The following is a 13,309-nucleotide window of genomic DNA, read 5'->3' on the forward strand; positions in this document are numbered from 1 at the left end:
ACAGCAATCAAGTGTTCAGTTAAATGTGAGGAGCTGACAGCAGACACTATTTATACACACACTATGCTGCTTCCCTTGAGGAGACTGCCAATTATGCTGAACTATTTTGTGTCTTTCCAAGAGGAAAAAAGGGCCTACACACTTATTAGCAAATAACCTTATACTTGACATAAGGAAGTGTTTGGCCCTACATCTATGGAGAATTGCAAAAGTATTAAAGCAAAAATTATTAGGACTGTTTTAAAAAAATATGTGGTGAATGGACTATTAAAACACAATTTGTTTCAAGCTGCCCTAGATATCACTTGATTAACACTCAATAAAAATTAAAAAAATACATTACAATGAAAAGACTCAGATTTGTTTTTTTTAAAATGCAGTAACTTTTTGCTTGTCACTCTCCCTTCATGTTAAGGTTGAGAACTAAGGCTCAATAGGAATATGAAACCAAATGTATTCACTTTGAGTTCTGACGTGATAAGGCATAAATGATGCTTTATTCTCAAAGACGTTGGTGTTAGAAGTGGAGTATAAATCTAGTTTGTTTGAGGAAATAAAGTTGTGTTTTGCTCAGACACAACTGTCTTTTGATTAGGATGCAGATGAAATAATTGTGTGTGTTCAGTTGATCAGTTTAATAACATAATTAATACAGTAGCCAACACCAGATGTTTCAGAGGAAGACGCAAGAAAACTGCAGCAGGCAGTTATGAGAGAATCTGCCTCCAGAAATACTCCCTCCTAACCCTCAGTAGTTAGAAATTGGCTTAAGCCCTTCCAAAACTGTTTGGTGGCTTTTCTTGGTTCATTTATTTAGTGTTTACTACTGTGATTCTAGATTTTTCTTGTTATCCATACAAAAAATTGCTAATTTCATTTTGAAATCTGCTAAGCTTTTTGCCTCAATGATCTCTTGTGGGAATAGATTCCATATCGAATTATACATAGTTTTTCATACCATCTGCCACCTGTTTTTAAAGGGACACAACCAACTTGAAAATCAGATTTTTCAAAACAAATATAAAGTTAAATGTAGCACCTAAGATAACTGGAAGAAGTTTGAGTGAAAAACTGTTTTGCTCTGTTTTTTGTTTGTTTTTTGTTCTGTTTTGTGGATTTGATAGCACTTTGTGCATAGTCAATGTTGCTGTTTTCCCCTGTGTAGCCAGTCAATTTCTCTTGTGCTGAAAAGACAGTTATAAATATCAACAGGGAAACTAAAAAACATTTTAAATATCTCAAAGGATTTTTTTTTAAAAGCCATACTCAGAAACTGGAGTATCTTTAAATTATTCTGTTTAAGATTTTCAAATAGTATCAGTTCAAATCCACCTATGTCAATACAGAATTTATCACATAACTTACTAAAGGATACTTTTTTCCTTTAGCTTAGGAAAAAATCTAAAACCATCCTTGTGTAAAACCAAATCCCACATTGTGGATTTTCTTAGTTGTTCATTACCACTGTTACTTCAATTGTAAAACAGTTTTTTAGAGAACTGAAAGGAGAAAATATACATGGACACAATCATTAAATATACTTTCCTTCTGTATTCTTCTTTAAGTGACCTAGCGGATGTCTGAAAGTTGACTTGAGCATAAGCAGTGAGATGTTTTCCCATTTGGGGTCTGTGAGGAGGTAAGACTGATTGCCAAATTAATCTACCCTTTAACTTTGTAATTAAAAACTGGAGGTTTTGTGTTTCAGAGAAAAATTGAAAAATATTAATCGGTCATTTGTTATCCATGTGCCGTTTTTACCACAATAGCTGCAATAAACATTCAGTCATCCAATGGAGGATGAGTTGTCAGACACAGGCTAAACAGAACATAGGTTTGAGTATGGCTTTGTGAAATAAAGTGATATAACAAAGCTAAAATTAAATATCCAAAATATAACTGAATTCTTATGCTATTAAAGTTCAGTATTACAGATAAAGTGAACTGTAAGGATAAAGTAAATTACTTTTACCAAAGATATTCAATGTGAAAACTACAGGAAAAAGTTGAGTTTAATAGATTTTGACACCAATCTTCAACAGGGGGTATTATTTCATCAATAATTATGTCTTGCAATCCTATTGCATAACATCTTGTTGCAGAGATTTTGTTTGATAATATCTTTCACAATAGTGAGACTGCCCTACTCTAGGTGGTAATGATTTTGCTTTTGAACATGAATCCCTGTCTCTTCTTATCCTCCTTAATCTGAATGCGGTTTTGGGGGGAAATTTTCACTCCTTGAGCAAAAAGTCAAGGGCACCTTCTTTGCATTTTTTTCCTCTAAATTCATTTTAATTTCTTAAATTGGTGCTACAGCTATGGGATGCCTCAAAGGTCTGTCTTCCATCTTTTCTGTGTATATTCTTCATTCTGTTAGGTTAATTATGGTCTGTGAGTGTTCCTCCTTTGAGTAAATTCAAAATAGGCTGAGGATCCTAGCAAAAAACTATCTTCTAACATGGTAATGTTACATATAGTAGTTTTATTTATTTTGTTTCCATCTATCGCCATTTTTCTCATTAAGATCTTGGACAAATGTGATTTGTATGTCTCAAGACATACATTCAGTTACAAGTTTTTCCTCATAACTTTTTTTTTTATGTTAGCCAGAGGTAACTTTTAAAGATGGGAACAGGTAAGGTACAGGACGCCTAGGCCCTTTGCCAAGCAACTATGAAGGGGTAGGGTGCTGGCATTCTTGTATGGGTGTTGTCCATGGATCTTTTTTCAGACTCTACCTTTTTTTTTTTTTTTTTTTTTTATGAGCTTCTAGCTAGTGGGTGTCTGATTAAATGTAAAGTACTTAAGAGTGTCTGGAAGGGAAAATCTTTCTCTTACTGTCTCAGAGCCTCCTGGTTACTGTAAAGATGGTGTATATGGGAGGGGATAAATTTTACTACTGTCCTTTCCTGAATAATAGTGGTGAAGCTGACCAGTCTTGGTAATTTCAGTCTGCTTCTTGACAAAACTAGGAGTAACAGAAGAGGTGGTAGAGTTGTCTCTCTGCCCATACAAGACTCTGTTGCTTTGGTTTACATTTGGTTCACATTTCAAAGGTTATTTTTATAACTGTAAGGGCTCCCCATCTTTGCCAGAGAAAGCTTTGTGCTTGTCACGGTCAGATTCTTCAAGCCCTGCAAGTTTATTTGAATCTTAAATATTCACCTACCCTTTTTTATTAGCCTCATCAGTTGTTCTGTTGTTAACTAAAGGCAGGGCTTAAATTCAGCCAGAGCCATCCAGAACAGAGTGCTGGTAAATACTTTCAAACCTGCGGGAGCCCTGGCACCAAGCCCCAAAAAATACTTGGGAAGAATTTAAGACCTGACAAAGTGTTAGAGATACTGACAAACAAGATCAGGGTCCTTATCTCAACTTGAGAACTCAACACTTGTTTTAAAAAATTGTTAAAAATAAAATTTAGACATGCACATGAGACTCTGATATCTGACCTTGTTTTAATTGCTGGATGGAAAGGTATTCACATGAAGGAATCTGCTGCCCAAGTGCTGTAAAAGATATTTGGAGATGACCCTAAAATGTTATGGATCTAAGTAAATTCTATTTTAATTTGACTCACTGTTAAATGATTTTGGAAAAGAAAAGATTTTTCCCAAAGACCAAACCATCGGGTTGTTAAGAGAAAGTGCAATGTGAAGTTAAGTTATTTGATTTTCAGAATATCCATATTTGCACAGATCTTGGCTTTTAAAACATTCTTTGATTGCCTTTCTTGGGTTTCTTGATGATGGTTTTACTAGATCTCATAAAATTTGAACTAACTGCGATTTGGCTATGGTGTTTGTTTGCAAAGGCATTTGACTAGTGCAATAAAACTTGATTGATTGATCTCCCTTTTGGTCATCTTATTTCAGCCTTGCAAAATTATCAAGATAATTATAACAGTCCAGGCACATACTCCTCTACCCAACTCCTCTCCTCCCTCTCCCTGCCACAAAAAAACAAAAAAAATCTGTTAGCCAACTTTTTATAGGGTAGGGGTAGACACAAAGAAATGTTCGTCACAATTTATTCTCCAGTAAAATTACTCACCCCAGGAAATCAGACGAATGAACTTTTATAAGGCTGTCTTATTATTTTTATATGGTCCTCATTTCTATGTGAAGGATATGCAACTATGCCTCTTATCTTTCATTTATTCGCCTGTCTTGAGTTTATCAACATCTGATCATACTATGATTTTGTCTGTCTTGTATTTAATTTTGTGAAGTGTGGATTTTTTTTTTTTTGGGTCTATAGTTTAAATGAAAGACACTGCATAAATGTAGGTGTTTTACTGCTGAACAGAACTGAAGTGCTCTTCGTCATCTTAGTTTCAAACTGAATGTGAATGCTGATGGAAAGAAAAATTACTTCTCCTGGTAAATTAATTAGTATACTATGTGAGATCAGTTGCAAAGGAAAAATTCTATTGTTAAATATTTACTATTTACATGCTGACCTTGATATTTATAAGTGTGCTGTCCTGTTCATTTAACACAATAACTCAGACAACTTTGTACTATGGTCAGAAACCTTAGTGATCTTTTACCCAGAATTTGCCTTTTCCTCTCATTTCTCTAATCTGCCATGCAAGTCTGCTCTTTGTCATTTCCAGAATGTTGCCAGAACTTGCCCTTACTTCAGTTCTGCCTCCTGAGATCCTTCTGGGGTGATCAAGAATGCTGTGGTCATATAACTCTGCCACTCCAGGAAATGGAACCATATCATATTCATTGCATCTTGTTAGTTTTCACATTAGTTCAGAATTGTAATCCTGGTATTTACAAATTTCTAAAGCCAAAGACACACTACCTCCTATTTGCCCACTACTTGCTCTTACAACCTTAAACTCTCTCCTTTAACTGTCCACAATTGAAGTTCACCCTTTAATTTGTGCTTTCTGATCTATCTATCCAAACACTCCCTCTCTTCAAATCTTACTGTAAACAATCTTCTTTATCTATGATGGAAATTAAATCTGTCAACATCCCTCTTCTTCCCTCTGTTCTTGCATCTTTCCTCATTTTCAAATAGCTTATTTTCTTTTACTCCAGTCTACTGCCTTACATCATTTTGTCTTCTATACAAGAATATGCTTGGGAAATGAAGTAAGTTTGCTCAGGTTTAAAAATAGCCATGGGCATGTGGGTCTCAGAAGTGAACAAGGGATGCCTTCTCTGTGTTGAAATATGATTACTTCTTTTTCAAGTGCTTGTTCATGTCCATTCCAATTAGGTGTGCACGTACTGCATGCACGGCAGTCGGAAGATGTTTCCCCTAGCAGCCTCTGTTGGGTTGGCCTGCGCGTGCCCCCTGGGGTCACGCCTTCTTTATGCTCAATATAGGCCCTGCCAACCTGCCACCCCCTCAGTTCATTCTTACTGCCTGTGACAGTTAGCCTGAACGCTCGTGGCTCTTGCTCTGCAAGTGCAATTCCCCTAGTTTCTTTAACTTCTTTGTGTAAATAGTTTGTATATAGAGTATAATTAGTATTAGTTTTAGATAAGGTTTACTTGGGGGTGCACCCTTTGGGCCCCTCCCCTTTTTTCTCTGGTACTGGGGTATGCCTCTGTCCCCAGGGTTAAAACCCTGCATAGACTGTGGCAAGCATGTGCCAAAAAGTGACCCTCATGCTTCCTGCCTGAAGTGTCTGGGTAAAGGCCACCTCAAGGAGTGCTGCAAAATCTGTAGAGGTTTTCGGCTGAGGACCCAAAAAGAGAGGGAGCAGCACCTCAAGATACTGCTAATGGAAGTTGCTTTGCATGCCCATTCGGACCCCAGCTCAGCGGAGCCAACGCTGAGCACCTCAGCACCGGGGCGCAGTGCCATGGAACCGTCAGGGCATGAGTCGGCACCAAGAAAGGACTCCAGTAGAGACTCTCGGCACTGGCAGGCGTCTCTTCACAGGAGCTCCGTGCACTCTCATTCTCCAGTCCCCCACAAGAAAAGAAGACCCGAGAGGGGACGCTCCACCATGCCCAGAGCAGTGCTTAAGGAGCCCACCGCTGTGAGACCTGCGTCAGGCCACACAAGCTCAGCATCCACATTGAGGTTCGTGTTGACTCCTGACTCTCCCTAGGACCTTTTGAGTCTGGACACCCTCCCCTCCCTTGTCTGGAAGAGCTGTGACTTGCAGATACTGTCCACGCCGGAGGCATTCGAGGCGGTTGAAGACCTGATCACCCTCACAGCACTGCCTTCCCCCACCCCCTGAAACAGGACAGGATGCCCGCAGCAGTCTAAAAGTACCCATGAGACCCCAGCACCGTCCGGGGCAAACCGGCGATAATGCCATGCCAATTGCCATCCCCTCAGCACCGGTCACCAGTGCTATCAACGAACTTGCTGGTAGCGGAGCCACAACAGTCCTAGCCCCAAACGCCACTCTCCGGCACAGACGGGCTCCGCTCCTCGCTGGTCGTCTTATACAGAATCCTCGGAGTCAGAAGCAGAGTCCTACTGCTCCAGGAGGAGCAGGAGTTTGGGGTCCCGCAGACAAGAATACCATCTCCAACTGAGACCGTGGCCAGGTCAGTGGCAGCCCAGTGGCCGTTTTGGACCCCTAGGCCTTACGCCCGGGCCACGGCCACTTGTCCTATTCTAGGTCAGCGACATATGTGCCCTCAGCCTCCCAGATGGTCGCTGTACCTCCGGCATCATTGATGTTGGCCGTACTCACTGGGGTGCCGACAGCGGCACCAGCCCTGGCCACAATGGCACTAGCTGCGCCAAAAGATCCCCTCAGTTCTGGGGGTAGCGAGCAGGACCCACTCCCAACTAGGGCCTCGTCGTCCTCCTCGCATGACAAGGCAGTGACGTGCACATCAATGGCCCCAGCCTTAGAGGACAGTAGAGTGCTCCAACAACTGATGTGGAGGGTGGCACAAAACCTGAGCATCCAGGCTGAGGAGGTCATCGAGTCCTCTGACCTGATGGTGGACATCCTTGCCCCTTCTGGTCCCTCCCATATCGCCCTGCCTCTAATACGGACTATACAAGAGACCACTAAGACATTGTGGCAGACTCCAGCCTCCTTGCCATCAACGGCAAAGAGGAATGAGTGGAGGTGTTTCGTTCCCTTTAAAGGGTTTGAGCCCCTGTATACCCACCCTCCACCAGACTCCCGCTCATTTGCCATGGCTAGGGAGTGCCAAAGCTGCCAGGGTCCCTCCCCAAAAATCAGGAGGCAAAAAAGATGGACCTCTTTGGGAGGAAAATTTATGCCACCAGGGAGCTACAACTCTGGATCTCTAACCACCAGGCTGTCCTCGGCAGGTACAGTTACAACTCCTGCGGAGTGATGGCCAAATTCAGAGTTGTTGCCGGAGGACTCCAGGGCAGAATTCTCTCTAGTGGAGGAAGGAAAGCTGGTTTCCTGAGTCTCACTTCAGGCAGCCCTTGAAGTGGCATTCTCAGTGTCCCATACCATGGCCTCGGGGATAGCCATTAAACGGACCACCTAGCTACAGGTGTCTGGGCTTCCTTAAGAGGTCCAGCATACAATTCAAGATCTCCCCTTTTGAGGGTTCAGCCCTGTTTTCGGAGAAAACAGACTCCCAGCTTCATAGCCTGAAAGACTCAAGGGCCACCCTCAAGTCTCTGGGCCTCCGCACTCCAGCAAACCACAGAAACATTTTAAGCTGCAGACTCCCGCCTTGTTCATACCAGCCTCAAAATAGGCAGGACTTCTCTCATGGATGGGGTAGAAACAACAGAAAGAGGCCAGGGCTCTGGTCAGGGGAAGCAGTCTGCTGGCTAGAAGCAGACCTTGTGAAGATGCGCCTGGGCGCGACCCATCAGTCTGGACACTGGATCCATATCACCTTACCTTCTCGTGCCAACAGTCCCCTTTCTACCCCATGTGGGCCTGAATTATATTGGATCTCTGGGTACTCTACACAGTAGAAAGGGGATAGTCCCACCAATTCTCTGCCCTTCCACCCCTTTTCCCCGTCCCTCTTCAGAGACCCTTCTCACGAGAGGCTCCTCATACAGGAGGTGCACTCGCTCTTGCCACTTGGGGCAGTGGAAGAGGGGGAGGGATAGCTCCCTGGCCTGCTAAACCCACGGTTGTGAGTTCAATCCTTGAGGGGGCCATTTAGGGATGTGGGGCAAAAATTGGGGATTGGTCCTGCTTTGAGCAGGAGGTTGGACTAGATGACCTCATGAGGTCCCTTCCAACCCTGATATTCTATGATTCTATGAAGAGGTTCCTCGAGTTGAAGGGCCAGGGCTTCTATTCCTGGTATTTCCCAATACTGGAAGCCAAAGGCGGCCTCAGGCCCATCCTAGACCTGCAAGATCTCAACAAGTTCATGAAGAAACTGAAGTTCCCCATGGTCTCTTTGGCCTCCATTATCCCTTCCTTGGATCCAGGGGACTGGTATGCCACCCTCAACTTGAAGGATGCTTACTTTCACATTTCAATTAAGCCATCCCACAGAAGGTACCTCAGTTTCATGGTGATCCACAATCACTACTAGTTCACGGTCCTCCCGTTTTTGACCTGTCAGCAGCTCCTCAAGTTTCAGAGTAACAGCCGTCTTAATCTGTATTCACAAAAAGAAAGGGAGGACTTGTGGCACCTTAGAGACTAACCAATTTATTTGAGCATAAGCTTTCTTGAGCTACAGCTCACTTCATCGGATGCGTACTGTAGAAAGTGTTTACCAAGTGCATCACAGTTGTGGCTGCGTTCCTGCACAAGCAATAGGTACAGGTATTTCCATACCTCAACAACTGGATAATCAAGGGCCACTCCAGGACGCAAGTGGAGGCACAACTTGGCTTCATAAGAGCAACTTTTGACAAACTGGGCCTTCTCAGTGTGTAGAAGTCTCTCCCATTTAGCAGATAGAGTTTATAGGAGTGGTACTAGACTCCACACAGGACATTGCGTGCCTCCCGAAATCGTGGTTCTGGTCCCTGGGTGACGTCATTCAAAACCTCAGACAGTTCCCTACAACCACAGCAAGGAATTGCCTGAAGCTTCTGGGACACATGGCCGCTTGTACCTATGTAGTACAGCACGCCAGACTCAGACTCCGGACTTGTCAGGTGTGGCTAGCCTCAGTGTATCACCCGGTTCAGGACAGTCTGGACAAGATTGTCACTCTACCTCATCCAGTCCTCAACTCCCTCTTATGGTGGCTCGACCCACAGGTAGGGTGTGCCGGGGTCCCCTTCACCAGACCTCACCCATCCTCCTTGCTGGTGATGGACGTGTCAGCATTGGGGTGGGGGGCACACCTAGGAGACCTCAGGACACAAGGTCTCTGGTCCCAGGTGAAGTTCCCTTCACATCAACGTCAGAGAGTTGAAAGCAGTCCGCCTAGCATGCCAGACCTTCCGAGTTCATCTGGAGGGGAAATGTGTATTGGTCATGACAGACAACACAACAGTGATGTTTTATATAAACAGATGGGGTGCATGCTCCTCTCCCCTGTGCCAGGAAGCCCTTAGACTGTGGGACTTTTGCATAGCTCACTCGATCCTCCCTGGAGTACAGAACAAGTTGGCAGACTGTCTCAACAGGTTGTTCCATGGCCATGAGTGGTCCTTGTGCCTGGATGTTGCGAACTCTTATCTTCCAACTCTGTCCTGCTCCTCCACTCACTGCACACTCCATGAGGGCGCAAGCTTTCTCAGTTGCATATTTCCTGGTGCATGTTGTCATCAGTGCACATTTTTGCCTCGCATTACGCTATTACCCAACAGGCCAGAGATGATGCAGCCTTTGGTAGAGCAGTGCTACAGTCAGCAAACCTTTGAGTTCTGACCCCACCTCCAAAACTTGGGCTTGGTAATCGCCTAATTGGAACTGACATGAACAAGCACTCAAAGAAGAAAAAACAGTTACTCACCTTCTCATTACTGTTGTTCGAGATGTGGTGTTCATGTCCATTCCAATTCCCATCCTCGTACCCATCTGTGAGAGCAGCCGGCAAGAAGGAACTGAGGGAGTCGCGGGTCGGCAGGACCCTATATTGATTGCCACGAAGGTGTGACCCCAGGGGCCGCCCTGGCCAACCCAACAGAGGCCACTAGGAGAAAAACCTTCCAGCTGCCATGCCCGCAGTGCGCACACACCTAATTGGAACTGACATGAACAACACATCTCAAAGAACAACAGTTACAAGAGGTAAGTAACTCGGATTTTTTTTAGCCCAGAACTAATGCTTTGTTTTTATAGCAAAGTGCTTTACAAATATTAAACTTCTTAGCTACTTTCGAACCTTCAAGTTATGGGCATTGACTTGAGAAACACCAATTCCAAGATGGCAGCCCTCAGTACCTCTGACTATTCCAATCACCAGTATTTAAAAGAGGTATTTCTGTGGAGAATTTCATATATGAACTTGTAAGATTCATCCCTTACCTTCTCCAAATACCACTTTTTGAATGCCACTAATCAGAACTGTTAGCGTCAACCGTCTTTGTAACACAATAGGCCTGTTATGGTTAAATAGAATTTTGTTGATCCCATGAGACAAAATCCAGCCTTCTAGTACGGCTTATTTTTAAGTGATTGTATTTCATATGAGTGTTCACACCATTCTGGTAACATTTCTTTTATGTAGTTTATATTACTTCACCATTTGGAGGTTACTTTAATACATAAAGCTTTTATTTCTTGTTAGGTTGTATCTGGAGAAAATACTGCTACAGTGGGTTCTTCAGGCAAGACCTTTGTCAGGGGCTGAAGTCTTCAATGCTCTCAGACCTTTCTATTTTGCTGTGCATCCAGATTTCTTTGGCCAGCATCCCAGAGAGAGGGTAAAAATATATTTTTGTTTCTAAAGGTGTTTTCATGTATATGGTGTATGAAGAAAGGAAATATTTTATTAGTTTAGATTTTACACTGTCAAAGTTTGATCTACCATTTGTAGAACTAACATGGTGATCAGGAAAATACAACTTTAACAAGATAATGTCCAGCAAATTCTTATAATTTGGACAAAGTATATCCCCAAACTCACTAATCAGCCTTTCACTATACATTGCTTTCCCTGACACTCTGGAGTCTTGAACCATACAAAACATAGAACTAATGCAACACTCCATTTTATTTTTTTTAAACCTCTGACAGCCCTTACAAAGAATGACCTTTTACTTTTAATCAAACCTAATTTTTTACCTGTTTTTGGAAGCTATCTTGAACATTATATATGCTTTAACTTCTGTTTTACTCTTATCTACCATCAAGTCAACTATTCATGCAATGAAGATAAATTTTTAATGAAATTACTCAGTCACCTTTCTATGTGGAATACATTGATGTGTTTTCATGGAATTGTGAACTACGTTTAATACGTTGACATTTAGTTGTATCTTATTAAACTAACACTGTTAGCCTACTTTTAAATAAATATGCCATGTTGAGAAAGCAGACAAAATTAAGTATTTACAGTGGCTCTTATTTTGTTTTCTACAGGAAATCAATGAAAACTCTCTTAAGAGGTTAAATGGCTATTTGGAGAATCTCCAGAAACCAGGATTTAAGTCTTTTAAGCCAACTCAACTCACTTTTTACGTGAGAGAGAGAGAGCAAAACTCTTCTGATGTCCAAGAATCCTTCAGTGCTGCAGGTGCTTTTTCTTAATCTGATAATTTCTCTTGCAAAATTAAATACTGAAAATGCATTCCATAGTTTTGTACTATTCACCCCTTTTTTATAGTGCCTTATCTACTACCCATTGATGTCAATTGGCATTGTATCAGGCCCTTAAAGGCCATCCCAGGTAATTACACATTCTTCTAATGGAAAATCTTTTTTAAGAGCGAGTGGTTATAATGGGTTTAAATGTAAGTAGGAGTCCAGTCAATAATCTTACAATGAAATTGAAATAATACCCTGACATACTTGCCAGCTATCAATGCTTTTAATTCAACTGTCTGTGTATAACTTGAAGATAGTTATAGTTTAGGGTGTTACTTTTATTTTCTCATTATTTGGTCTAGCTGTAGCATGTAGACTCTCAGTATGTTATAGAAGTGCTGAATGACCAAGAGCAGCAGAGGTACATTTTAAAGTGCAGTTTGTAAATTTCAGTTAATATTCGCTTAAGAGAACGTAGGATGATTCACTGGCAAGTTTGGTATGCTTGTCTCTGAATTTTCCTCAGATTTTTTTTACAATTCTGTCTGACATGTTAGGCTGTATTTTAATTCATATTCTGTTTTTCTAGTGGTCAGAAAATTCTCACATAAATGAATTTTGAGTGATCATTCTGCTAGAAGAAGAAAATCATACTAGCCTGCAGAGAAAAATAGTGGTATATTTGAGCCACTTAGATATAAGAATAAAGGGGGGTTGTTTAGTAGTTAGAACAGGAGGGACTGGATCTATGTGGTTCTGTTCCTGCTTTTGCCAGTGACTTGCTGTGGCACTGTGCGAGCCAGTTAACATCTCTGTGCCTTAGTTTACACCTCTGTGTATAACAAGTGTAATGCTTGTTTCTTGAATTTCATAGGTGTTGAGGCTTATTGTTTGTGAAGTAGTCTTAGATCCTTGCCTGTCTACAGTATATGTAATCCAAAGTAGTATTTTTTTTGTTAATAAATCTTACATAAAGGGCTCTCGAACAAAACTGTTGGAGTTAAAGCAATAGAAATGTTTGCGCCTCCTTCATATTTATTTTCTATTTGTCACAATTGCAGATAAGCTTCAGACTTACCCACTGAGCCAAATAGTTGAAATATCCTAATAGTTATAGCTCTGGACTTGTACAATTGTAAATATTAAACTATATTCTGATGCCTTCTGCCATGCTAATAGTTTGAAGTCTATAGTACTTGTTAAATAAATGTTATAATTTCACTGTGAAACTTATCATATAATACATGTATGGTTTGTTTCAACTTTAAGACAAGAATGAAACAATGTGAATGCATCTAAAAGTTCAGCTATTCAGCTGAATGCAATATTAATTGTTTTGAGGGTTGCGTTTTTTATAGGTTTTCGAGCCGTCAGTTTTACTTTGCACACCAGGGACTTACTAAGCACAGTATTAGACATTCTCAACTCCTGCAGCTTATCTACTGAGCATGTCCAAAGCGTGAACTCTCAACCTCACAAAGAAGTAAAAGGGACGTTTTATAGGCCTATCAAATGGGACAAGACTTATTATTCATTTACTGGATTCAAGGATCCTGAGGAAGAACTAGAACAAGCCCAGAGGGTGGAAATTACTCTAATGTAGGTAAAGGTTTTTATTTAACTAAACTACTGTTTTGTAATATACATTAGTCTGCTTTTAATAGTGGTAAAATAGGATAAGAATTTTTGACAAACTGCAAAATG

At 41.4% G+C, this 13,309-nt stretch overlaps 1 protein-coding gene across 3 annotated transcripts in view; it reads left to right on the plus strand.

Annotated features, from left to right (window-relative positions):
* Positions 1-13,309, plus strand: part of TCAIM (T cell activation inhibitor, mitochondrial) — a 45,475-nt gene that overhangs the window by 2,581 nt on the left and 29,585 nt on the right. For all 3 annotated transcript variants that reach the window (XM_084620881.1, XM_084620883.1, XM_084620882.1), the window contains 4 exons: positions 1,566-1,639; positions 10,647-10,782; positions 11,441-11,594; positions 12,964-13,204. In XM_084620881.1, coding sequence (XP_084477007.1) covers positions 1,611-1,639; positions 10,647-10,782; positions 11,441-11,594; positions 12,964-13,204 — 560 coding nt within the window. In that variant the 5' untranslated portion in view covers positions 1,566-1,610. The remainder of the gene's footprint in view (positions 1-1,565; positions 1,640-10,646; positions 10,783-11,440; positions 11,595-12,963; positions 13,205-13,309) is intronic.

This window comes from Lepidochelys olivacea (assembly GCF_965140295.1).
Source record: "Lepidochelys olivacea isolate rLepOli2 genome assembly, chromosome: 2".
Lineage (NCBI taxonomy): Eukaryota > Metazoa > Chordata > Testudines > Cheloniidae > Lepidochelys > Lepidochelys olivacea.